This window comes from Mustela lutreola, chromosome 10 (assembly GCF_030435805.1).
Source record: "Mustela lutreola isolate mMusLut2 chromosome 10, mMusLut2.pri, whole genome shotgun sequence".
NCBI lineage: Eukaryota > Metazoa > Chordata > Mammalia > Carnivora > Mustelidae > Mustela > Mustela lutreola.
In genome coordinates this window covers 31,108,726-31,135,893 of record NC_081299.1, presented here as the reverse complement: position 1 = coordinate 31,135,893, position 27,168 = coordinate 31,108,726, and the positions used below count along the sequence as shown (strand labels likewise).

The 27,168-nt window shown below is 52.9% G+C and overlaps 1 protein-coding gene across 6 annotated transcripts in view; it reads left to right on the top strand.

The window, feature by feature from the left end:
* Nucleotides 1-20,005, top strand: part of RIMS3 (regulating synaptic membrane exocytosis 3) — a 40,091-nt gene extending 20,086 nt beyond the window's left edge. For 5 of the 6 annotated variants that reach the window (XM_059136770.1, XM_059136771.1, XM_059136772.1 and 2 more), the window contains 6 exons: nt 1,033-1,280; nt 6,656-6,797; nt 9,101-9,213; nt 11,585-11,686; nt 12,023-12,162; nt 13,916-20,005. In XM_059136770.1, coding sequence (XP_058992753.1) covers nt 1,064-1,280; nt 6,656-6,797; nt 9,101-9,213; nt 11,585-11,686; nt 12,023-12,162; nt 13,916-14,128 — 927 coding nt within the window. In that variant the 5' untranslated portion in view covers nt 1,033-1,063 and the 3' untranslated portion in view covers nt 14,129-20,005. The remainder of the gene's footprint in view (nt 1-1,032; nt 1,281-6,655; nt 6,798-9,100; nt 9,214-11,584; nt 11,687-12,022; nt 12,163-13,915) is intronic. The other variant, XR_009345228.1, reaches the window with a different exon arrangement.
* Nucleotides 20,006-27,168: the final 7,163 nt, after the last annotated feature.

Here is a 27,168-nt window from a genome sequence, read left to right as displayed (position 1 = left end):
AGTCTGCCAGGAAGCAGGGAGGGAGAGTGGGCACTGGGGAGGCTCCCAGCAGTCTCTACACCCAGCCTAGTCACTCTGTTTCTGGGAATCAATCCTCAGGAAAGAAGCAGATCAAAGCAGTGTAGAAAGAGATTTGTTGCGGTGTTGTTTAAAAGGCCGGGGAGAAGGGAAGAAGTCAGGCCTGACCTAAGAGGTCACTGCATTGAAATAGTTAAGTCAATTATGCTACCACCACACAATGGACTATTCTGGTGGTATTAAAACACGTGTGCCGTATATTACAACATGCTAATGACATTGGGAGATGCTCATGATCAGAGGTTAAATGAAAAATACCAGGATGTAAAATTGTATGTGCAGTACGAGTTCAGTTTATTTTTAAAATGCATAAGAAAGACCCTGGGATTCGGGTTAAAACACCTCCAGTGGCTGCCACTCTGCCGTGTGCTTAAGGATGACTCGTGCCTGCTCCTTTATACTTCTCTGTGCTGTCCCCTTTAGCAGGAGGTCCCCTCCCATTGTCTCCCCAGCCTGGGGCCACTGTTGCTCTCCCTGTTCTTATTATTGGCTGTGAAAGTAATCACACCTCCTAAATATTTACTCCACGCCTGACACTGTTCTAGGCGCCTTCACACACTCTAATTTAATCCTTACAACAACCCTGTGAGGTAAGTGCTTGTATTTCCTGTTTTGCTGAGGTGTTCACTGAAACCCCAAGGTGCTTGGTCACAAGATCACACAGCTAGTGTGTAGAGGCCTTAGGAATTCAAGAGTGGGCCGAATGACTCTGCAGCCTCTGCCTTTACTGCCAAAGCAGGTCACTTGCCAGGACCGCCATGTGTTCCTGAGAATGGTACCATTTAATGAGCTGGACCCTGGGTGTACTCCGCCTTTATTTATTCATTTAATCCTTACGAGCTCAGAGAGGCCAAGTGACTGACCCAAAGTCACACAGCTAGGAAGCAGTGGGCTCCAGCAGAGTGGCTTGGGGGCCTGATGTGGGACCCCTTTTTCTCCTGCCCTCCCTCACAGGGTTGCCTGAGGCCTCACCACCCCTCGGACCATGTTTAACGGGGAGCCAGGTCCGGCCTCGGCCGCGGCCTCCAGGAACGTGGTTCGGAGCTCCAGCATCAGTGGTGAGATCTGCAGCTCCCAGCAAGCTGGGGGTGGGCCTGGGACCACCACAGCCAAGAAGCGGCGCAGCAGCCTCGGGGCCAAGATGGTGGCCATCGTGGGCCTGACCCAGTGGAGCAAGAGCACGCTGCAGCTGCCCCAGTCTGGTGAGCGGGTGCAGGACACGGGAGGCTGGGTTGGGGGCACCTTGCAATGATGGGGCACCCAGGGAGGGTCCTCACACCCACAAGTACTTCTATAGCACGTACCATATACAACGTGCTGTTCTGGGTCCGGTCCCTGTACTGCCTCGGGGAATCCCCGCCCACTCCACGAAGCACAGAGAAGGGGCAGGAAGATGCCCCAAACTACATAGCTAGTGAATTCAGAGCCCAGCAGCTGGGGTTCTGGGTTTGTGCTCCTGAACTCTACACCTGCTGCCCCCCATGCCTAGACTGACATACTCCTCATCCATTCTTTATGAACCGGCCCTTGTATTCCTGGCCCTGTGCCAAGGGACGCACCTTCACAGACGCACGTCTGCAGGATTCGGTCTCCCCTGTGTTCTCGGAGTCTCCCAAGTGCCAACAGGCGCGTGAATGTAGTTAGTTATGCCTCTGCATTCCAAGTCCCCAGAGAGACATGCATGCTGTGCGTGGTCACATGGGGTGAGCCACCCCTGCTGCCGGGAGAGCGTATCACAGCCATTCATACTGTTTGTGGTCACGATAAAGCCAGTTGTGTGAATCCCACAGGCAGAGCCCTCCCAGTACTAATGCAGAGACCCGGATGCCAGAAGCATAGTGACACATGCGCGCACACACAATGGCCTGTGGCCACAGAAGCACGTTGCCCTCCTACACGCACATATCTCGTGAGTCCAGAGTCACACACCCCTTACCAGCTGTATCTGGGAAAATGTATTTTCTTAAACACTTAGTTTTGGAATGCCAGTTCTGCTCAGACCAGTGGGCGACCCACTTTGTCACACACACAGTCATGCCGAACCCCACGTCACAGAGGAGCCAGCCCCCCCACCCCAAGACCTCCTCACTTTGAAGCATCAGCCCAGACACCAGCTGGTTTTGTTTTAAAATCTCTTCCTGCTTGTTTTGTTCAGAGTAACAACTTCCCCAGGAAACCTTCAAATAGGGCAGCTGGATGGGGGCGGTGAGGGGGCGGGGGCCCCGGAGGATCCAGAGAGAATGCTCGTCAAGACTTCGGTTGGGGCTGAGGGTGGGAGACTTTTCCAGGCCTTAAAATAGATTTTTACAAAGCCCTTCACAGGAGCACGTGGGATGGTCTTTTCCAGCAATCGAGCTGCCATGCGGTTTCTGGCACAGGGAAATGCTGGATGGGGAGGGGGCTGGAGGTTATCAGGACCCCAGGATGGGCATAGCCTCTATAAGTATGCAATTTAGGCCCGGCACCAGGGAGTCAAGGAGATAGAGATTCAGGAGTTGGGTTGGTAACAGACCAAGCAGTGGGATTAAGTTTAAGGGATTAAGATTAATTTGAGGAGGTATTGGGCCCCAGGAATGCAGCTTCAGGAGACCTAGCCCTACTGATCTCCAGCTGAATCCACTTGATTCAGCTTCAGAACCAAAGGCTTCTTCATGCCTAAGTGATCTGGACAGACAGTCTTCCAAAACCAGGGCTGGGGCCTGAGTAACTGGGAGATATTCCAATGGTCGGCCTGGGGCTGTCCACCTACCCTGAGTCCACAGTCAGCAGGCAGGGATTGGAGTAGACACCAAGAAGACCTCAAGTCTCAAAGGGAGATGAATGATGACAGGGCTTCAGGATGACTTGTGTCTGTAGTATGCAAGGGTACAGCTGAAGGCCTGGTGCTAGAGCCAGATGAATGGCCCAGATGCACTTTTAACCGAGTCTCTTTGGATCACCCAATCTCCGGTTGTGAGAGTAGGGAGGGCCCCTTCGGATCATCTAGTCCGATATGCTCATTTTATCGATGAAGCATGTGAACCTGGAGAGGAGAGGCACTTTCCTAGAGAACAACTTCAAGTTAGCTTTTTGAGCCACACCCTGTCATTTGCTAGCTGGGTGACTCAGGCGTGTTATTTCACTTCTCTGAGTCTGCTTCCTTGACTGTGGAATAAGGACAATGACACTTGCCTTGCAGAGTTGTCCAGGAAATTGGATGAGATAGGATAAGCAAAGGTACTCAGCCTCATGCCTGGCACATAGTAGATACTTGGTAGATTGTCAGTGTTATTATTGGCCATGATCACACAGTAGGACCAAGTAAAAAGTGACTTCTCTAGCTTCCCTTGCTTGTAGCATGCTCCTCTCCCCAGCCTTGAGGTTTCCAGTGTCTCAGCTTGGACCCCCATCCTGAGTAGGAGAGTCTGGCCCCATGGGTATGGATGGGCTGACTCACCATGGGCACTGGGCTGGGAAATTCTGTTCTGGAAAAAGATCCTAGTGGGGTGTTCCTGCTATCCCCAGATGGGATGGCTCAGTTCCTTGCTAAGATCCCTGCAGGGCCGGGCTGTGTGAAGTCCGGACACAATCTTCTGAGCTCTAGGTCTGCCCCTCTATGGGCTTCCCTCCTCCTGGTCTGTCTATATTGTCTGGGCTATGGCCCCACCCATCTCCTCCTCTTTGTTTCAAAGCCTCAGTCCTAGTTCAAGCCCTGTGATACTTAGCCTGGACTATTACCTCAGCTAGTTCTCCTGCCTCACGCCTGCCCCTTCCAGTTTATTCCTTACATTTAACTCAGAAAATCCCCCTGGAACTTTAGAGTTTAGTCCTGGCTCTGTAAGTACCCTTAGGACCTTGGGAAACTCACATTCCCACTGGGTCTCAATTTCCTCTTCTGTTAAAATGGAACCATAAAGACCATCTCCCAGTTTCTTTCTAGATCTAACATTCTCTGAGCTATGGGAGCAATGATGAGAGTAGGGTCAGAGCTCTGGTGTCCCAGAACATCAGTGGGTTCTAGCCGGGCCTTAGGTTGGACCATTCTAGCCTTTGGTCAAAAGGAGCTCTTCTTTTCAGTACCAGGGACAGCAGCCCTTCCCACCTGGGCTTTGGGCTCTGTGGGGGAGAGGGCTTAGGACTGGTCCAGAGATGCCATGGAGAGAGCTGCTGAAGGCTCTGCCTCTCCCTTATATGTGGTGGGACAGATGGGATGGTTCCTGGAGTCTTTCAGTCTCCAGGCATCACAGAGTTATTGTAAGCAACTTGGCCCAGTTTTCTAGAGAGAGAGAGAGAGTGAGAGAGAGAGAGAACCCACATAAAGTTACTCCCAGATCAACAGAGTTCAGACCAGACAAGCATGAAACCAGTAGATGCATTTTCTCTGAGGCTGCAAGAACTTTCTCCCCACCCAGGAGATGTGGAACTTAACCTCTGCTGAATCATGTCTCAAACCTATATGGACTTGATGGAGAGGTGTGAAAAGGAGGCTGTCAGTAGACCAGGGGAGTGTGGGCCTGGGGTCTGGCCCCAGCCCTGTGACCATGTGGCCCCCAGGCTCCCCATCTGTGAAATGGCAGTCGGGGGCTAGCAAGGTGTCTCTAATACTTCAGGATTCTGTGACACCCCTACCCAGGGGCTCGCAGTGGGTTGAGGTAAATTTTCTCCCAAGTGGGTCTAGAAGAGGAAGGTTGGGGCCATGGGGTGGAGGGGCTCTGGCTTCAGCTCAGGGTGTGTGTTTTTGGGGGGATATGGAGGAGGGTAAAGTGCAGCTCCCACAGACCCATCTGTCTCCTCATTGGTTAGAGGGGATATGGCAGTTAGGAGCCATGGACAGAGCGACCCCCCCTACACCAACCAGCATTGCCCAGTCCTCTGTGTGTTGGGTTTCACATCATTTTGTATCTCTGTGTGTGACCGACTGGAGGGGTTCAATCAGGTGTTATGGTGTGAGGGTCACGTGTGTGTGGCAGAGTATGACTAAGACCTTGTAGGACTGTTAGTGATTGTGTGCCCAACATATGAGTGTATGTGACCTGGTGTGGGAGGTCACTGTACTCATACATGTGATTGTTAGCACTCATGGGTATCTGCTTATGCCCGTGTGAAAGAAATACATGTCGGCTCAAGTGACCGTGTGTGTGTGTGTGTGTGTGTGTGTGTGTGAGAGAGAGAGAGAGAGAGAGACAGACAGACAGACAGACAGACAAAGAGAAAGACAGACTGATGGACACAGCAGTGGTCTCATTGACTTGTGGACAGTAGCTATTCCAATGTCGCAGCAGCTGGGCTGGTTTCCAAGAAGACATTCCTCCTTACCACTGGCCCAGCCTCACTCCCAGTCCCCCCATCCCATCCACGGGGGATCCTGACCCTCTTAGCCTCCCCCCACCCTGCAGTGGGACTTCCTGAAATATAAGTAGGATGAAGGAGGAAAACTAAAGTCCTCCTTTCCTCGGGCTGGCATTTTGAACAACCCCTCCCCAGCCCACCACTGGGTGTGGTCCAGAGAGGGGCTGGCCAGCATAATCAGCTCCCCACTCCCCACAGCTTTTGGAGGCTGTGTTGCCGGGCCCCACTCCCAACCTTCCCAGCCCTGTTGGCAATTCCACTCTTAATTTGCCCAGGTGTCTAACCAGTGGCTCCTTCGGCCCAATCCTTATGTGATGTCACTTTCCTCTCTATCAAGCTCTTCAGGCAGTAAAGCTTCAGCAGGGGCAGGCCCTACAAACCTTCAATTCAACCGGTCTAATGCTCCCCCACCCACCCCAGGAGAAGAGGGTGTCTAGGGGGACCTTGCTGCAATGCTGAGGAGGTTGCCATGGAAACCCAGGCAGGATGGTGTGCTGCTGGGAGAGGCAAAGTGCCCCATGTTCCCTGCAAGGCTCAAGGTGGGGGCTGGCGTGAGGGTAGAGGGCCCTCCAGACAAGAGGTACAGAGACATGGAGTGAGCTCTCACCACATGGTTTCTAGGGTTCTTCTGCAGACCTCTTTCTCAAAGCCAAGGTCAGTTCAGGTCAACCTAGTGGTTCCTCTCAGTCTCGTTTCCCTAATGGCCTCTGCACCTCTCCACACACATACCCCTCCACGTTCAGACCCACCTTGAGAATGAGGGTTGGTTTGAGTGTGTCCAGGCTTCCCGTGGGGTTTTTTTTTTTTTTTTTTTTTTTTTTTTTTTAATTTGGTCTATGAAGGTATCACAGAGGTGGAGGGTGAGGTCCGGGTGTGATAGGGTTCATGAGGATACCCGGAAGAGGGAAAGCAAATCTGGGAATGCCAGAGAAAGCAACCTTTCCAGAAGAGAAAGGAACATTTACCCATGTGGGGCATGAGTTGGGAAGGTGGCCTTCAGGGAGCCTGGCAGGGATGAGGGTGAGTGCTGCAGGGCTGGGCTCCCCCTGGTGACTCCCTGCCCCACAACCCCATCATCCTGACTCTGCATCCAGTCATCATTCTGGTCTTTGTGCCTGTCACTGTGCAGACTAGCTCAGCAGGGTCCCTGCCTCCAGCCAGAGCCCAAGAAGTGACCTTGGCAGCATTCCCACAGAACCCTCACCCATGATCTGACTTTGTTCACTTTCTATGTTTTTGGGGGTCCCAGAAGGGGCTACCAAGAAGCTGCGCAGCACCATCCGACGGAGCACGGAGACGGGCATCGCTGTGGAGATGCGGAGTCGGGTCACACGCCAGGGCAGCCGGGAGTCAACGGATGGGAGCACCAACAGCAACAGCTCCGAGGGCACGTGCGTGCAGCCCATGCACTGTGGCCCCTTCCTTCCCGCATGGTCCTCTAGTCTCAGAACCGGAGGCAGGGTGGGGTGGGGAAATCTTCTGGCTGGTTTTCGGGTCCGGATGTGTGGGTTCCTCTGCATCCCCGCCTTCCCCGGACATCTGCTGCCTGCGCCCCGGTCTTCCTCTTGCTCCGGGCTGCGTTTCCCCATCCAAATACCCCAGTGCCCCTGGGGCGGTTCATCCCGTCTGTGTGTTTCATGCTGCCCACCCCCCAGCACCTACACTGCCCTGCTCCAGAGGAAAGTATGAACCCCAAATCCTTTTCGATCTGAAGCCACTGTTACAGCTCAGGTATGAATGGAGTTCTCACGAGTGGTCTTGCATGGAGCTTAGAGAAGGAGGTTGGAGTGGATCAGTGTTTTTCAGACCGTGGTTGGTGACTCAGGCGGAAGTAAAATCAGTTTAGTGGGTCAAAACTGGCATTAGGGAAAGGAATAGAAATCTCAAACATATCCTGTGGTGTGAGGATGAATTACCTTGCGAACTTTTGTTTTGGTTTTTTAATATAGGGATGCACAGAGGCTTATGATGTTAAATGGATTTTTTCCATTGCATGGGGGTTGGAGTCAAAAATTCAGAAGTCACTGGGTTAGCTATTCCCTCAGTCCCTCCCAAATCTGTGAAGAAGCTGGTTATACGAATAAGATTTTCTGGTTCGGCCTCATCAAGGCCCATGGATTGTAGGGCCCTGAGGTTCTATTATTTAGGATTCTGTGATCTCGCGTCTCATGATTGTGCCCACTCCCATGAATGCAAGTGGCATTTAATGTGCCCCACCGTATGCACGGTGTCACTGGGCACTTCAGATGGCTGTTTCTTACTCTGGGATCTACTGGCCACCATCAGACAAAAACCGGTATCTCATTTAACAATGAGATACTGATCTCCATGTTCCGTGTGGAGAGACTGAGGCCTGGGAGGAGGGTGAGGTATCCTACCCAAGGTCACAGCTGTTCAGTGGTGGCGGAGTCAGGATTTGAATTAAGGCCACTTGACTCTTCAACCTTTGTTCACAACCTTTACATTCTCTAGACCAAGCTCCTAAAATTCTGTGACCTTGAGAGTCCATGACCTTATTTAACCTCCTCAGATCCTGTTTTCCTCAGAGTGTGCTCTGGGGCCATTGCTGATGGCCAGTAACAGTGGGTGGGCCTCAGAGCCCCTTCCTGCGGAGTGGAGGCTGGCCTAGCTGGAGAAACTCAGGCCCTTTTCGACAAGCGTATGAAACCTTTCTCCCTGTCTGTTGCTGGCCAAGGAGGACTCAAGACCAAACTTTCCAACTGGGGAGTCATTCTGGGACAGTCTGATCTCTCAGACCAGACACCCCAGCCATCCCAGGAGGTCTCAGAACTTTGGTCCATTGTAGCCGCTGAGCACACCTGGGCCTGTCCTTCCCCATCAATCCTTTCTCTACTGGCCACCCCCAGAACACGTAGGCTTGAATGCACGAGGAGGGGCCCCTTCCCTCGATGTTCCCAGCAACAACATCATAACGGCCATTTTACTGTTTCCTGCTTGTCTGGAACCTTTCCCGCACCAGCTGCCCCAGTCCCCGCTGTAGCTCTGCGAGGTGGGCTTCATCTCTGTTTTGCAGTCAAATCAAGTCTCCTACTTCTCAGAGCCTCTGTGTTCTCATCTGTCAAACAGGCATAGCTCCCGCCGCACAGAATGGCGGGAACAAACATGACCCATGCCGAGCGTTTAGTGGGCCCTGGGCGCCCGGCCAGCTTTGAATCACCGTCAGTGTTGCTTGCTACTGTTTCCAGGCCCCCACAACCAGGGACCACCCACCACCGCTTGCCTTTTCTCTCAACCCTATAATTTTGTTATTTTGGTCTCGGTTGCTGTTTTGGGCACCACCTCACGTTATTGATTTGGATTTCAAACATATGGTCAACTAAACCTCAGTTCTTGGAACTTGCCCCAGGCGTTGAAATTTCTGGCCAGTGTTTCCGGTTCTTGGCATTTATATCCCCTGGGGAGGACAGAGGCGTCCAGCAAGCCCTACCTTCTAAGGGTCACCTTAGAAAACCCTGGTGCTTGAGGATTAGATAACATTATTATGTTATGTTTATTATTTCACAAGGGACATCAGAGCATTTTTCTTTAATGGGCAGAGATGAAGAGTTCTGTTTGTCCCTAGCTAAAGCAGGGAACTCGTGCTATGGAGAAGGGAAACTGAGGCACAGAGGGGCGTGGCCACTGCATCTCACCATCCAGGCCACCTCATGTTCCTCTCTGCATCTTCCTCCAGGTTCATTTTCCCTACTACCCGGCTTGGGGCTGAAAGCCAGTTCAGTGATTTCCTGGATGGGCTGGGACCAGCCCAGATTGTGGGGCGACAGACATTGGCGACGCCACCGATGGGTGAGTCCTCCTGAGGGCCAAGTGAGTGGGGTGATGGCGGCCATGGCACGGAAGGGGTGGTCTCCGTGGGGGCCCCCGTGTGACATAGTGCTAGCTGCGGAGAGGAGCCCTCACTCTGGATTTTGCACCAGTGAAAAGGAGTCAGCCAGGCCCTCCACGGTCCCTCCTTCTACCCGGAAGACAGGGGTACCAGCTCAGCTCTGCTGGCTGCCCTGCAGCGGTTTATAGCACGTTCCTGCCTTCGCTGCGTGTGCACACATGCACGCGCACACACACACAGAGTCTCCCATGGCCAGCCCCACGGCCTCCCTGCTTGATGTAAGGTGGTGAACTAGAGGTATCACAGCATTGATGTTCCCCGAGTCTGTGCTACCCCTGACGCTCCATGTGACCTTGGGCAAGTCACTCCCCTTCTTTGAGCCTCTGCTTCCTATCTGTAAAATGGGACTAAGAATCCCTGCCCTAGTTCCGTAACCTAACAACAATTCATCGAGTTCCTATTCGATGCTTTGAATGAAGTGTTTCATTTACTCCTGAGAACTGTGTCTTTTTGGACTTGTTGCTTCTTTTTTTTTTTTTTTTTTTTAAGATTATTTATTTATTTATTTGACAGAGGGAGATCACAAGTAGGCAGAGAGGCAGGCAGAGAGAGAGAGGAGGAAGCAGGCTCCCTGCTGAACAGAGAGCCCGATGCGGGGCTCGATCCCAGGACCCTGAGATCATGACCTGAGCCGAAGGCAGCAGCTTTACCCACTGAGCCACCCAGGTGCCCCTGGACTTGTTGCTTCTAACTGCCTGGCACCTAAAAGCCCTTTAAATAATTTTCTCAGCCCCCTCCCCTGCCACTGCGACCTGTTTCCAGAGTCTCTACTTGGTCCTCTCAGCTGCACTTCTGGCCCCCTCCCCCCTCCCTCCCTCTCTCCTTCTTGCCTCCCTCTCCCCCTCTGTCTTAGATACTGGCCCTTTTGGCTTTAGGGGGCTCCTCCCGGGAACTCGTTTCCCCAGAGATGCCCCCTTGCCTCTCCCCATTCCCCATCAGTCAGACCTGAGCAGTCTGCCTAAGCGTCTGGATTCAGTCCTCATTGGAACAGTGTTTGACCTTTGACCTCACAGCACCCTAGGAAGCCGGGCTCCGGCAGTGGCTTGCTGTGAGCCATGCAGTGGAGCTGGGTTTCTGTCTCAGGCCAGTTCTCATCCCACTGCACTGCTCCCTTGTCCTCAGATGTGCTTTCACAGGAGCCTTTGTCCACAGGGACCCTCAGAGAGGGTGAGCACTAGCTCTCCTCTGGCTCTAGGGTAGGATTTGGCTAATTCCCAGCCCTTGCTCACAGGCTCCTAAGGGCCTGGGGTGTCTACTTTTCACAGCCCTAGGCCCAGCCAGGGTCTGGGAGGCAGTTAGAGGAGTCACCCACCTTCACGAGGCTTTTGTGCCTTCCCAGCCTGGAACACTTGCGTGTGATGCCTCCTGGTGTCTAGAAGTGGGAAGGACAGGCTTGCCTTTGCTTGTCTCCTCTCGTTAGGAATGTTAATAGTGAGACATCCCCCTTCCCTCAAGCACAGGGAGATCGGAAATAGCTAGAAGGGAGGGTGATGACATCCAGGATGTTTCCTGAAAGTAATAAATCCCCATCCTCCCAAGTATGCAAATATAAACAATTGCATGATAGCTCAGAGTATCTAAAATGGGTGGCTGAACCCAAAGTCTGGCCAATTCTAATTTCTCTGCATCAGGCTTATGATTCTGCATTCCTTTGAAGGATGCTCCAAATGACTAATGCATAATTTCAAATTCCGCTAACCGATGTTGAACAAAGCTGAGAGTTCTAGAAATAACTTGACATGACTTCATACAGAACTTGCCTCAGCGAGGTAATCGGTGGGAGCACAGTGAGGACTTCCCAGTTCTCTGTTCCCAGGAAATCTGGGCTTCCCTGCATCCTTTGGCCAGGGTGTGAACAGGCCCGCGTTCCCAGACAGTGCCTCCTGTCCCGCACAGGCTCCTATCTCAGCATCTCTTCGAACTGATAGTCTGTAAATATTTGGGGAGTGGCCGAGGGCCACTATTCTGCTGAGTAAGAGAGGAGCCCCCCAGTTAATCAGACTTAAACCTGGGAGTTTGGCAGCTATCTGCTGCTATCCAAGCATGCCCCCTGAGGGTCATGCCCCCCCGCCCTTGCCCCAGGGTACCTATCAAAGGATTTCTCAGCTGCTTTCAAGTGGCCTCTGGAGAGCAATTCTGGCGCCAGCAATGTGCACACATTGTGCCCTTTCCAGCAGCATAGCGCCCTCTGCAGACTTCTCTCAGCACAGCAGCTGGCCGGCCTGCCCCTGGCTCTGCCTCTGCCTGGACTGTCCCTCTTCTCCCTTGCAGGGGACGTGCACATTGCCATCATAGACCGGAGTGGCCAGCTGGAGGTGGAAGTGATTGAGGCTCGAGGCCTGACCCCCAAACCAGGCTCCAAATCCCTCCCAGGTGAGGCTTTCGGATATGGGGGTCCTGCTGGGCAGGGGTATGCAACTGAGCTCTGGGTCTAGCACGTCCTTGGCTGCCCCTTGGTCTAGATCAGTATTCTTGACCCTGGAGTCACGGCTTACCTGGAAGGCCAGCAGACAGAGTTGTGGGGGTGAGGGGCGGGCAGCAGGGAGGTTGGATGAGTCAGTGTTTTGAGTTCGTCTTTTCTACTGCTGTCCACTCAGCTCATCCCACACAGCTTGCTCACCTCCAGGAGCAGCTGGATGTTAGGGGATGGAGCAGACCATAGCAGTCTCTCCTGGACCCCTCCCCAGCATGCTTTTTCCAATCCCTCAGCCACCTATATCAAGGTTTACCTGCTTGAAAACGGGGCCTGCTTGGCCAAAAAGAAGACTAAGGTGGCCAAGAAGACCTGTGATCCCCTGTACCAGCAGGCTCTGCTCTTCGATGAGGGGCCCCAGGGCAAGGTGCTGCAGGTGAGTTCTATGGGGGCCCCTGGGACAGGGCGACTTCCCAGGACTGCAAGTTATATATATATTTTTTAAAGATATTATTTGTTTATTTGACAGACAGAGATCACAAGTAGGCAGAGAGGCAGGCAGAGAGAGAGAGGAGGAAGCAAGCTCCCCGCTGAGCAGAGAGCCCGATGTGGGGCTTGATCCCAGGACCCTGAGATCATGACCCGAGCCGAAGGCAGAGGATTAATCCACTGAGCCACCCAGGCGCCCCTGCAAGTTATAATTTAATATCTCTTTTGTGTAGGATGTGTCCTGGGTCATGTCCAGGGCATGGTACCAGGTGCATCAATGCACATGACCTGTTTGTTTTCACAGCCCAGTCAGGGGTCTTTGCCCCTGGTTGATTCGCAGTTCAGGGGTTCAGGGTTCAGTTCAAGTCTGCTGCTCCCCCGCTCTACCCCCAGGGTACACAGTGGGTAGGTAGAAGCAGCATTTGACCACTGCCTTCTCTTTCTGCCTGATGCTTATTGCATATCAGCTCCGTGCCAGGCTCTGGGCAAAGGGCTTTTTAATCCTGACCTCCTTGCGTCCTCTACATGATGCTGCGATGTAGGTATGATTCCCCCCATCTTGCAGTCTCAGGGGAAGTGACTCGCTTGAGGTTTTACCAAGCGACGTGCAAAGCCAAGAAGACCCTGGCCAAGGTGATGCCACCCCAACTCTGAGAGAGGGCAGTGGCCTTCGTGATTGTCTGGGGAGGGAGGGATCATCATGCCCATTCACAGATGAAGCAGCTGAGGGGCTTAGCCAGAGGCTAAGTGGGGGCTAGCGTCTGGGTTCAGTCCCGGGTTCAAGGTTTGGCTCCATTGCGGTCTGTGGACGGTATACTGTGAAGTGTAAATGAGAGACACACGTGGAGGGCCTCACCGAGTGCCTGGCCCTAAGACAGTGGCTCTCTGGGTTTTAGCCAGTGGTAGTGGCTGGTGGCCTCACCTGAGGACACATGGAGGAGACCCCTGAGCCGGGGCTGTGTGGGCTGTGTGACTACTCATCCAGGGCTGTTCCTCTGGGCTGGGGTCCTTGTGTGGCAAGGGCCCTTGGGGTCCTAAATGGCCAGGACTGCAGAACTCTAGGGTTCTGTGGGGGCAGGGAGGATCCTGGGTGTCTGTTTTCCTATATATATATATTCTGATTCCATTTCGAGAAAAGGATCCACTGACAAAAATACAAGTTTGAAAATCACCAAGCTAATCTCTTCCCCTCTTCCGTTTTCTGGATGGGAACGCTGAGGTTCAGTGAGGGCCAGGGGTCTCCCCCAGCTCCGCTGTGAGCCAGCAGCAGACTAGGAGCTTTGACTCAGGTCCCGGACCCTCAGTCTGTTCCTAAATGGTGAAGGCTGTCATCTGAGATGCTGGGACGCTCTGGAAGTCAGACCCACGTTCCATTCCCAGCTCTGCCACCAATTACTGTGTATCTTGGCATTAGTTAATCAACCTCTTTGAGAGGTCATTTCCTCTTTGTTGAAATGATAATACACAGCACCTTTACCTAGATGGCTGTAACAGTTGAGATAATGGAGAGAAGTCCGTATGTTGGAGCCTGGCACGCCTTAAGTGCTCGGTAAGCTGTTGACCCCAAATCAGTCTTAGTTCCGGCTCTCTCTGCCTCATCTGTGCTCTGATGAGACTTGTAGGTTCCTGGGCCCACTACTGAGCCGTGGAGTCAGGGAGTTGGCTCAGCGCCCCGTCTCCTGCCCCTCCCTCCCTGGCAGGTGATCGTCTGGGGAGACTACGGCCGCATGGACCACAAATGCTTCATGGGCATGGCCCAGATCATGCTGGACGAGCTGGACCTGACCGCCGCGGTCACCGGCTGGTACAAACTCTTCCCCACGTCCTCAGTGGCAGACTCTACACTTGGATCCCTCACCAGGCGCCTGTCCCAGTCCTCCCTGGAGAGTGCCACCAGCCCCTCGTGCTCCTAAGGACCTCCGAAGAGGCCGGGGATATAGTGTGGGAAGGGGTGCCTCACGGCACTCCCCTCCCCTGTACATAGTCTTTGTGTCTTTCTGGACCCTTGCCCTGCTGCATGCCTTTTGGCTACTGGGCCCGTCCCAGCTGGCAGTGGAGACCGTAGTATGTGTGTGTGTGCGTGTGTTTGTGTGTGTGTGTGTGTGTGTGTGTCTGTGTGCGACCATGTTTTATCCGTTCACCTGTCTGGGTACGGTCAGTCCTGGTGACTACATGAGCTAAAATCCACATCTCTCTGTGTCTCGTTGAAAAGAAACCCAAAGGAGTGTTGTGTGGATGTGGATCCCTGAGTCCAGGGGCAGAAGCGGGGGATGTGGCCGCCGATCCCCCCTGCCTGGTCCTGTGCCCAGGGCAGAGTCCACTTGTCCCTGTCGGGGCTGCCTCTTAGTGGTCCCTACTTTGTTCTCTGCCTTGTCCTGTGTCCCACTTGTGCTTCTCTCAGCACCGCGGCTCTTTTTTGAGGAATGTACCCACTGCAGCTGGCCACACTGAGGCCCCTCGGGGATCCTCCTCCCTACCCAGCGCTCTGGCAGCTCTTCCCACCGAATGCACCTGCAGCCTGGAGCATGCTTACCTAGGGCCTTGGCTGGGGGCCGGGCGAGCAGACCGTGCCTGGGAAGCTGCGGGCTTGGAGATCACCTCCTCGCTTCAGCAGCACACCGCTAGGAAGACTTAGTTCCCAGGGCGGCTGACCGGGCCCCTTAGAGGGAAGTGCAGGCACCTCCCTTTAGCATCGTTCTCCACCTCCTGCCTTCCTCTGAGCCTCCTTGCTTCCAACATGCCGAAGGAGCTCTCCCAGTGGATCCCAGGAGGTGTGGACTTGGAGGGTCTTGACGCCCTGGAGGCTGGCCTCAGGGGGAAGGTACTCTGCCAAAGCAGATGGTTCCTGGAGGTTCCTGTTTGTTCTCCAGGCCCTGGGGGTGGCCTTGTCCTCCTGGGGTACATCCTGGTGGGGCCTGGCTTGTGGAGGAAGCGCTGGGGTTGGGGCTGTTTCTGGAATGAGGAGGGCTGGGGCTCCCCTTGTCTGTGCCACTGTTGAGACTCCTGTCTGACCTTTGGGGATTAGCTGCATGAGGCTGACCATTTGGGTCTCTCTTTGTTTGCTCATTTCCAGACCAGGGTCCCTGTCTGGGAGCTCAGACTCACCTGGGCTCCAGCTTCGCAGCCTCACGGACAGCCTGGCTCTGGACTCAGCTAGCCTGCCACAGTCACCAGCTCTGTACAAGCAATACTTTCCCCTCTCGGCCTCCCAGCCTCCTTGCGCCCCGCAGCTGCCCTCTGGAGAGTGGCCCGGCCTGCTCTTTGCACCTCACCCGCCTCTGCTTTCTTTCTGCCCTTGTCTGGTTGGAGCCTCCCAAAGTCCCTCAAACCCTGACTTCATAGGACAGCTGGGCCCTGTGTGGGCGAGGCTACCAGGGCCTGGACCCATGAGATGTCTGCTGGGAATGCCCAGATCTGTCCTCTCCCTCCTCAGGTCTGGGGCAAAAGGTGAGAGGTTGCCCAGGGGGTACACACGGCCGCCCTTTGGTCTGTGTCTGGTGGGGAGGAAAGAGGTGGCAGGAGGGCATCAGGGTATGGAGAAGACCGCTCCTCTGCCTCTTCCCCAGACGTCAGCCCCAAGCGCTGCGTGACTCTGACCCACATGCCAAGGTGGGGGAGGGGGCTACCCAGTTGAGCAGTGAGGCGGTCTCAGGACCTGAGTGCTTGGACTCCATTCATAACCAAAGCCGGACAGATGGGCCTAGAGGCAGATTCTGAGCGGAGAGGGAGGAGGTTCTCCGGAGATAAAGGCATCTCCACCCAAAGGGCCTCCTTTCCTGGTAGGGACCCACATCAGGTCAAAGCCAGAGCCTGGTAACCTCCCTCCCAGGAAAACCCCATTGGTCCTGCCCACAGATGGAAAATGGGTAAGGGCAGTAAGAAATGAACCAAATGGGCTCCTGGCTTCTACCAGAGCCTCCATTCTTGTCTTATCACAGATGAAGACTGTTGTGGGCGTAGGGAGAGGGAGGACGCAGCTGGGTCGGCTTTTCTCTTCAGGCAGAAATTCTCTCCGGTTGTCGGGATTGGGTAATGCGCGCCTAGCTCATGTTTCTAAAAATAAGGCAAAGGGCTCTGTACTCTTTGACCCTAGGGTGGGGAGAGGGAGGAAATGCGCTCACAAAAGGGTATTTTCTGTCCGGTCTGTGAGGTGTTCACCTCTCCCGAACAGTCACCCTCAGGATGGCGTGAACATCGTCTGCACTTCTGGAATGGTGGGATTAGTAAAGAGTCCTAGGATCGCGTAGACACCTGCTGATGCAGCCCCGAGTGGCGCTACCAAGACCTTGCAGCCACCCCCCCCTCCCAGCAGGGAATGGAGGCTATCAGGGAGGGAGATCACCCTCCTTCCTTGAGGGGTCCAGGAAGACAGAGAAGGTGAAGAGCCGCCTCTGGGTGGCTGTTGGCCACAGTCCCCTCGCCTTGGGGGGCAGGTTAGCACGCAGAAGGTCCAGCCGGAGCTGAGGCCTGACCTGTTGGTAACTTGCGCTGACCTGGCTGCGGTCCCTAGCCGCCAGACCTGCCCAGGAGCTGGGCCCCTCCTACCCCACCTCTCCTATGGGAAGTAATTACCCCCCAGGTTGACCTTAGGGAATTATCCTCTTTCACCCTCTGCACCAATCAGTTACGAATCCCCACCTGGATCCCCCCCCCCAATATGGTGAGGTCACGTGAGGCTGACGTGCGCATGTGACTGTGAATGGCTGGGTTTCAGTGTCTGTTCCTCATCCTCCTTGATACCGGGGCTTGTCTGAAGCCGGTTGGGAGCTAGCCTATTCCGGGAGAGGCGGGGGCACAGTGTGCCGCCTGGCCTTCCCTGGGGCGGGGAGCACCTTTGAAGAGGGGAGGGTGGGGGAAAGAGGGAACACGGTCCCCCCACCCCCCCAAGAGTGCTCCCTCACCTGGGAACCCTGCTTGGCCAGGTACAGCGTCCTGGCTCTGCAGGCCCGCTTCCCCCAGGTGAGACCCAGAGCGGAGGACAGGACGGGGCCCTTTGCCATGCCCTGTCCTCTGCCGGGGCAGGTTCGTGGAGGATGCGGCGGAGATGGGGGCGGCCCTGCAGCAGCGTCGGGCTTGTGGGCAGGAACCGTGAGGGATGATTCAGAGCATCTGTCTTCACGTTTCTGCTGCTCAGCGCGTCCCACTTCCCTCACAGACTCCTTCCCTACGGGGATGTCTGAGGGCCTTTGCTATGAATCAGCCTCCGGTAAATGGGGCCAAGTCTAGGTTGGACAAGAGGGATTTGATCCTTCAGGGAAAAACCAGCTCCAAAACTCCTCCCTAATCCCATCTCTTCCACCTCCCAGTTCTCCCCCCAAAAGGAGCCGAGCCTCCCTGGGAGGCTTTCCCCCCAGCATGCCAGCATTCCAGGGGGACGAGATGAGGCAGAGCCCAGGGGCTCCAGAAAGAGGGGCACCCAGGGAGCTCTTTGCTTCTGAGATCACTGGTTCTCCCAGGGGCATGACCCCCACCAGGGCAAGCATGCCCGAGCTCTTTACTGCCAGCCTGGAGGAGAGCGGCCCCCTCCCCCCTTAGAGACAATAGAGACCCCCAAGGGTATGTCTCTGGAAACGAAATGTAGCACAATCTTTGACTGTGGGACCAGGAACCCTGAAAACGTACCACCAGGGTTCTCGAGCCACATCCTGCTGCCCCGGAGGCTCCCCGATGCCTCCGATTCCCTTTCCTCCTTGGCCCAGAAAGCAGCAGAGCTTCACGAAGGCCGCTCTTCTGTTTCTCTGATTGCTTCCTGCACTGTGCAAACTCTGTGCAAGAAACGGCTGCCTTTGCTTGATGAAGTCGACGAGGCGCCCCTGCCTGGCCGGAGGGAGGGGGCGCGCCGTCCAGGCCCGGGTGGGCCCGCGCGGCATTTCTGCGGGGCCGGCGGGCGTCGGCGGCGAGGAGATGGAAAAGAAGAGGCCTGCCTCCCTTGCCGGCTCCTCCCTTCGTGCCCCTCTCCTCCCGGGCAGTTTTCTTCTCCCCGATCCTGACACGGAAAGAGGCTCGTGAACACGCTGCTTCCCGTCCTGGATTCTCTTTCATCGCACGAAGAGGGAGGGGACGGGCGTGTCTCCCCTGCCTCCTTCCTCCAGTCTGCTTTTCACTCAGGTCAGAAGAGGATGGGGCAAAACCAAACACTCCTGACAGGAAGGCAGGGGAGCCCTGCCCAGTCAGGGGAGGCCTGGTGGCGCCTGGCGGAGGGGCGGCGGGCTGGTCTGGCTGGGAACGGCTGATTTTGAGAGTGCCTGAGCATCTCAGAGCAATGTCGGTGATGCCAAAGAGAGCAACTTGGTCTCCCCGGGCGCCAGCTCTGCTGGTGAGGTCGCACAGATGCGGCCTCGGGTGTTGGCATGCCTGATGGCGGGACCTTGTTCTCTGACAAAGGGCTTAATCTTTCCATGTAGCAAAGCAACTCCTTCTCCCCCCCACCCCCACCCCAATCCCGAGCTCGGGCTTTTGTGGGCCCAGCCTGGCTGTGCCTGTGAGGAAAACCACACCAGTAAGAGAAACTGAAATCTGTCAGGGGCCTAGACTAGCTTGGGGCGAGGGCTTGTTGAGAAAAGTGCGTTACTGCTCTGGAGGAACCTTCCAGGGCTCTAGTTGGAAACTTAGTCAGTAAGGCCCAGAGGCCAGAGTTCACACCGATGTCAGGAAGGGTCTCTGGGACTGGGTTCCAGAGGGTTTGGCTAAAGAAATGGGCCCTGAGAATCCAGGGGTCACAGAGCATCTGTCCCCCGCCTCACCCCACCCCCTGAATTGATGGCCTGGACAGCTGATTACAGGGCATCAAACAAAGGTTGTTCTATATAGTTTTGTCCCAAATCATGACCTTGTACAAGACTCCTCACTTGTCTGGGCCTCAGCTTCTTCATCTGCAAAGTCAGCATTTGCTAGTGGTTCCATGGTTCCCTCCAGGCCTTAAAGTCTGATCTGGAGCCGAGGAGGGTTTCCAGCCTGGTACGCCTGGGTCCAAGGGCTGGTTTCGTCCGGCCCCTGGTACCCCGACCGGATGTAGGTCCTCATCCATCCAAGCCCAGATGCTGCCTCTGACAGGAACTCGGAATCCTAACAGACTCTGCTTCCACCTCCTCGTGGTTTGCTCTCCCTCCTTTCTTCTTGTGTAACGACTGGAAACACTTAAGGGTTGTCTACAATGGACACTTTTCAAGGGGCTGGTGTGATGTGACCACCTCAGCCGCAGCCTGCGTAGGTCAGTACCCCCACCGGCAGATGAGACTGGGTCCATCCTCCTCTCTGCTTCTCGAATGACATCCGTGGGAGAGTCGAACACCTGAGGATGTTGAAGGCAATGCTCTCTGATGGGAGGAGAGAGGGCACTCCTTCCCCATCAAAGTATTTTGCTTCTCGAAACCACTCCTCTCTCCAGAATCTCTCAGCAGACCTCACCTCAGGCAGAGTGGCTGCCTCCTTAGGAAAAGTTGGCCTGATTATTCTATCCACTCCTTTAGGATGTAAACTCACAGGAGGCAGGAACCCCTTTTTTAGAATTTCCAAATGCATCCTGCAAAGAAAGAGATAGCTGATAGGGACTGACAAGCACACTGTTTAGATAAGAAGCAATTAGCCTTTTATATCTGCGCTCTCTACATTTTCTATGTGCAGCATCTTTCCAAACTTGCTGTGGCTCCTAGGTGGCAGGTGGACGGCTGGGGAGGACTGCCGGCTGTTTCCGACAACATTCTTGCCAATTCCCTCGAGGAGAAAATTCTTCACATGGCTTCTGCATGTACAATATTTGGGCAGCAAAAAAAAAAAAAAAAAAAAAAAAAAAAAAAAAAAAAAATTAAAGTCAGTTTGAAAATGGTTTCTTGTGTTGCTTTCTGAAGATGGTTCTTAATTCTAAGGAGAGAGAAAACAGGGTTCCAGGTGACTAAAACCAGGAGGAGGAGGAGGACACCAAGGCACAAAGGCAGGAAAGGGCAGGACATCTCAGGAAAAGGCCTCAGAAAGGTCTGACCAGGGCCTCCGGGTCCTACGCGGGGACTCTGTTGCCACACTGATGTGCATGGGTTGTGGAATCTGATGGGGCCAGGTGGCTTCCCAGCTGTCCCACAGTTCCTGCTTCCAGGCCCTCGAAGCCTTCTATTCCCACGGACTCCACAAGGAATGCCCAGTGTCAAACAGAAGGGAAGGTAAGATGGAGCTAAGGCCACCGCTTTTGACCCCTCATGGGTTTCTTCCGGAGAGCTCAGGTCCGGGAGCTCTTGGGCAGTCTTGTTTACATCAGCCACACCTGACACAAGCAGTAAACATGCAGTTGACCTCCAGTGCTGTGAACTCCAGCAGTCCTAGACCCCTGGGGCACCCCTTCCTCTCCCTGTCTCAGGGACGGCCAGAGAGGTATGTTAACATTTAATCACTTCTGGGCAGTGCCCTTGTCCTAGGTCTGGGTCTGCAGGGACAGAAGATAGATAAAGGAAGTGTCCCAATGTCACATGCTTGCCAGGGGAAGGCTGGCATCCTCTTCCCCAAGGGTCCCCCAGTGCTTGGGCTCTAGCTCTTGGCCTTTCAGTGTCAGGGGCACCCTCTCTTGAGAGAGGCTTATGAAACCAGACTCGCTCTGTGAGCTCTAATGTTTCCCAGGTTTCTGTCTTTTACTTTTCCACTCTGCTCTCTGGATTATCTGGGTGGGGCCAGTTGAATCACTTGGGTCTTTAAAAGAGGAAAAGTTTTCTCGGCTCTTGTCAAAGCGAGATATGATTGGAGAAGAATGGCCAGACAGATGCAGAGTGAGAGAAGTTAAAGACTAAATATATGGAGGGTAAATCATACCATGTTCATGCATTGAAAGACCCAATATTGTGAAGATGTCAATTCTCCCCACATTTATCGCTAGACTCATTGCACATTCGGTAAAAATCCCAACAGGCTTTCTGGAGAAATTGACATGCTGATGCTAAAATTTATTGGAAATGCAAAAGAACTTGCATAGCTAAAGCAATTCTAAAAAATAAGAGCCAAGTTGGAAGAGTTATGTTACCTGACTGTAAGGCTTACTATGAAGTAACAACAGTATTGGCATAAGGACAGACCCATAGACCAGTGGAACAGAACAGTGTACAAAAACAGACTTACACACCGCCAACTGACTTTTGACAAAGGTGCCCGAGTGATTAAAAAATCTTTTCGGGGCACCTGGGTAGCTCAGTGGGTTAAAGCCTCTGCCTTCGGCTCAGGTCATGACCTCAGGGTCCCGGGATTGAGCCCCCACATCGGGATCTCTGCTCGGTGGGGAGCCTGCTTCCTCCTCTCTCTCTGCCTACTTGTGATCTCTGTCTGTCAAATAAATAAATAAAATCTTTAAAAAAATATATTTTCAACAAATGGTGCTTCAACAACTGGATATTTGAATGGAAAAATACAAACCTTGACCCTTACTTCTCGTTATACACATTATACACAAAACTAACTCAAAGTGGGTCATAAACCTAAATATAAAAGTTAAAATTATAAAACTCCTAGAAGAAAATGTAGAGAAAACCGTCTTCACAACTTTATGGTAAGCAGTAGTTTCTTAGAACATAAAAAACAGTAACCTTGAAATAAAAAGATAAATTGGACTTCATCCAAACTGAAACCTCTTGGAAAGATACCATTAAGGTGCCATTGGGTGGCTTAGTGGGTTGGGCCTCTGCCTTCGGCTCAGGTCATGATCTCAGGGTCCTGGGATGGAGCCTGCTTCCCCCCCACCTCCCATCTGCCTCTCTGCCTACTAGTGATCTCTCTCTGTCAAATAAATAAATAAAATCTTAAAAAAAAAAAAAAGATACCATTAAGACTCCTAATAAGATGACAACTTGGTAAGAGAACCAGAGGAAAAATGAGCAAAAGGTTGGAACAGATGCATCACAAAAGAAGATACACAGATTGCCAACTGGCATATGAAAAGACATTCACTCGTCACCATAATTCATCAGGGAGCTGAACACCCAGTAGAACAGCTCAGATTAAAGACTGACAATGTCAAGTGCTGGCAGGGTTGGGAGCAGCATCTTGGCTGGAAATGCAAAATGGTACAACCAGTCTGGAAAATGGTTTGGCAATTTCTTCTAAATTTCTTATATGCTCACCATGTGACCCAGCAATTCCACTTCTAAGTGTTTATCAGGAAAAATGACAACATATGGCCATCGAAAGACAAAAATGTTCATGGCAGCTTTATTCATAATACCCAAAACTTTGAAACAATACAAATGTCTAACATATCTCTCAGGGGCCCATCCGAATATGGAAACCATACGGTCAAGTGAACAAGGAAAATTAAATTTTAAAAATTATCTCAGCAGTTGGAGTAACCCTAGAGAGCTCTACAGAGTATATTCTAAGGCAGAAGAAGAGTATCCAAGGAGGAAACAAATTGGAAGGGGCCCTCTCCCAAGCTGGTAGTCAAACCTTGAAAAATGTGTCAGGCGTGGCCCTCGGTCTCCAGATCAGTAGCAAACATCCCTCTGGGGCACTGGCGGCAGAGACTAGCAGCGACTGTGCCCTGGGGGAGTCCGAGTTGGGAACCTACTGGCAGACAGAGTGGGGAAGGCCTGGGATGCATGGACCCGTGTCTGGAGGACCACCAGCAATACAGGGGACTCAGTGTCCTGCTCACCAGCAGGGCGTGTGACACAGGAGGTTTGTTATTATGTACAATAATAAGCTCCCCTCCATGATGGGAGGGTGTAGCAAGGTGAGCACTGGGCTAGACTGGAGGCTGTGGGCTTACAGGCATTGTGTGCTCTGGATGCCGAGCTGGGGCAGTGCAGTGGATGTCCCCATGCATTCCTCTCTGCAGCAGTCTCAGAGCAGAAGCGAACAGAAGCGACGGGAGCCAGGGAAGGCAGCTTCCTCCTGCAGTGTCCCTCCAGCGCCATCTACTGACACAGTTCGGTATCGCTCTCGCGGCCACGGAGACTTGCTTCAAGGGGCTAGCCCGCTCTCCCAGAGCAGGTAATGATGGGCTGGTTTGGAGTTGTGAGGCAGTAGACTGAAAACGGTCATACCTAGCAACGAAGGCAATGGAAAAACAATTTGGTATATAAATATAATGGGATCCCACTTAGCACTAAATAGAACGATCTACTGATACAAAACAACATGGACGGGTGGCGGAAACAACATCCTTGAAAGGAAGAAACCAGACATGGAAGGGTAAATGCAGTTATATGAAATTCTAGCCCACACAAGAATAGCCGATAAGGACAAAAAGGGCAATCTGTGTTTCCTGAGGATTTGGGGTGGGTGGTATTGACTGCCAAAGATCACAGAGACCACATCTAGATGTGGTCGTGGCTACGTGGGCATATATATATAGCAATGCTACTTTGCAAATTCCAGGGTAAGAGCCATCTGAGACCACAGCTTCCCTCCTTTGGCAAGAGGTGCATTCTCAGGCTGGGAAGGCCTTTGTGGTCAGAGAGGATTATTCTGGGTGTTGCTGGGATACAGATGAGAAGGTGCACCTGGAAGGAAGTTACCCAGGAAACTCCAGCCATGGTCTCTCTGAGGATAGGCGCCCGTATTCTTCTCCAGCTCGGCCATCACCAGTCCTGCATCTTCACGGTTTGGCCATAGATTCAGGTAACATAAGAGGATAATTACAAAGGGGGGGGGGTGCCCTTCAAGACTGGCCAACCAATAAGACAGGGATAAGGGACACAGGAAAAGCAACATGCCCAAGGAAAAAGGAACTTACTAAAGATCCTGGTAGCTGCTGAAAGTGTGAGGCTTTATGGTCTAGAACAGTAACTACTGAAATTGGTAATACTAATAATTAGAAGAACAGATTGTAAAGAGGTTGCAGAAGATGCCCAACGTGCAGCCCCTTTATAAATAAAGCCTGACAGGAGATGCTGACCCCTTCGCTAGTGTTGGCTGGTGCTGGTGGTCAAGAAGAGAGTCTACAGCCTTGGGTAATAGGTGTGTGTACTCGCCTCAAAACTCCAGAAACTGATAAAGAACCACCACTGAGATCCAGGAAAATTTGTAAAATATAGGCTGGTTATAAAAGGCCAAAATTATCTTGTAGGTTTTTTAAAAAATTCATTTGCAAGAGAGAGAGAAAGAGAGAGGCGGAGAGAGCACAAGCAGGAGGAGAGGGAGAGGCAGACTTCCGGCTGAGCAGGGATACTGACGCAGAGCTCCATCCCAGGACCTGGAGATCATGACCTGAGCCAAAAGCAGATGCTTAACCATCTGAGCCACTCAGGCACCCCTATCTTGCAGGTTTGATAAAACTATTTTACTTCCTAGGTCTTGGGCATAGAATGGTCCAGAGGGAGCTGCTGAACTCACCTAAAGGACATATTTAATGAACAATTTCTCTTCCCAACAAGAACACTTGCATGTGAATGAAGGAAGATTAGACACTTTAACTCAGTGCCCCCAGTGCTAGGCACCTGTCCCCAAGAACTCTCCCATAGTGTCACATGTGGGCAGGGAGTCAGATGTTTGGTTTGGAAGTGTCCCTTGTGGTGGAGAGTCAGAGCTCCTAGGTGTGCAGCTGTCCCCGGGGAAATGGAAAAAAACGCTCGGAAGGACACCGTGTGGCAGTTAGAGGTGACACACACATGGAGGCACATCTTGAAAAGAGAGAGCTGGGTGAAAGTCCACAGAATGGAGTCTAGCTCATAAGCACATAGGAAAATTAAAAATACGGCTCACAAAATAACACCACAGATTTTGTGAGAACGCATACACATACATGTCAAAATATTTTGAGTAGTGTTTTCCTCAGGAGAGAAGTGAAAAATGAAAGTGGATAAATAGAACAAAAGAGAGGCCTCACTCAGGCCAGTGATAAAAGCATGATTAACTGATCCTGATGCTAAAAAAAAAAAAAAAAAAAAAAAAAAGGCTCCTCATTCCAGGGGAGATGCGTTCTATGACCCCGTAGACCTCAGCTGATCAACGTGATACAGAAATGAACTGAGCAGTCAGGACCAAGTTTTTCCGAAGGTTTTATAAGGGCTGGAAAGCAGAACGTCTCAGAACGTTCCATTGATACTAGATCAGGTCAAAGCCACCTCGTACTCCCTCCTGATCTCTGCGCAGGGTTGTGGTGACCTGGGCCTACCAGTGCACACAGCGTGTGTCCGTGTGTGTGTGTCAGTGTCCCTGACTTACATGTTGAGATGGACAAGGATCATCAGGATTCAGGAATCTGCCCCAAGCTTTACTCCCTGTGGAATGTTATTATGTACAATAATAAGATCCCCATTTAGCTATGATGTAGGGAGTGGAAACGGAGGCACTTGCTATTCTTAGGCAGCAAGATAACCAGGACACGGGGGTAGCTGAGCTCCCCCATCTTGGGAAAGAGACCCTTACCCGAGGGAGGTGGCCGTCCTGGTTGTAGGCTTGCTGGTCACCACCCAGAGTCCCCCATGTCTACTGGGTCACCAGGATGCTGGGTACCGCTTTCCCAGGAGTTCTAGGCTGGGCCAGGACCCCCACTGGGAGGGACACGAGGCCTCCACAATGGCGTGTGGGAATCTTCAGGCCTGGTGAGGGTTGGTTGGGGTAGATGTCCTAGCAGGAGCGGCAGGGGGAGCAGGTGCAGGTGGGAGAAGCAGCAGGATGAGGAGGAGGGGCTGGGGTAGTGAAGGGAGAGGTGTGGGAGAAGAGCAGGGCAAGTCGGAAGGGGTGGCGGATACGAGGGAGAGGGAGAGGAAGAGGAGGAAGGCAGGTGGTGGGAGAAGCGGGTGGCGGGCAGGGGTGCAGGGGCCACAGGCAGGGAGGTGGGAAGAGTTGAAACCAGTAAGAGGAGGCAGGCGGTCTGGGCATGAGGTGGGAAGAACACCAGGTAGGTCTGAGTAACTGGTAACCGAAGCAGGCCCAGGGCAGAGAGACGGGGAAGTTGTAGGGAAAAGAGGCAGGACGGGAGGCAGGGAGGGGGTCGAGAGCCCAGCTGGGGCTGGAGAAATGTGGTGAAGACACGTTGAGCGGGAGCGAGGCCAGGCAGCCGCTTCTGCACGGCTCTCAGTTGAGCAATGAGGGTCTGTGTGATGGGTTCCCTGTTCTGCATGCTCTCTGTGCTTGATTCCATTATGACTCAGATTCCATTAAAAGAGAGTCCAAGGTTCTACAACATTTTGACTCAGAGGATACTTCTGAGAGCCTTGAGTACAGCTTTCTCCATCTTATAAATGAATAAACAAAGGCCCAGAGGGTTGTTCAAAACCACCCAACAGTCCGTCAGGGACACGGTTTGGACAGAAACCAATCCAGAGCTCTTAAAAACAATCCCAGGGTTGCCCAGGTGGCGCAGTCGGTGAGCCCTCCGGCTTTTGGTTTTGACTCATTGGGCAACAGCTGAGCTCACCCCCAAGGCCTGAGTATGGGGGTGGAGGAGGCCGGGGGAGGAAGGCCCTGGAGCAGCAGTAGAGGAGAGTTTAGAACTAGAGTTTAGAACTTCCTTCTGGTGGTTGCTTTATATGTTTCCACACCTGTCTCACTCTATCCTATTAGAAATTTACAGGCCATTTTTAGCTCTGTTTTAAGGAAGAAGAAACTATACGTCCAGATAAGGGTAGACAGTTGCCCAGGGCCATACATCCTTGGAACAATCTAGACCCAGAAACCGGGCACCTGGTGCTCTTTTCCTTAAATGACTACATTGGGAAAGGGGACGGACGTGTAAGGGGACAGGGGTATAATAACAGCAGCCACAAACATCCCCCGGGGGAGGGCAGGAGGAGACCTGGGAGTGAGGGGTGTCATGGAACCCCAAGGCAAGAGAGTGTTTTAAGAAGAAGAGAATAATCTGAGAGGTAAAATAAGGACTTTTGGCATTGACACGGAGGACAGCGAGCAGCCTCAGTGTGTGGTATAAGCAGCTGGTCAGGGGCCAGGAGTGACGTGCCTAATAGGCCGCAGAGGACTCGAATCTCCTGGCTTGAACACCCCCTGCACTGGACACTTAAAGAAAATTAGCTCAGTGGAT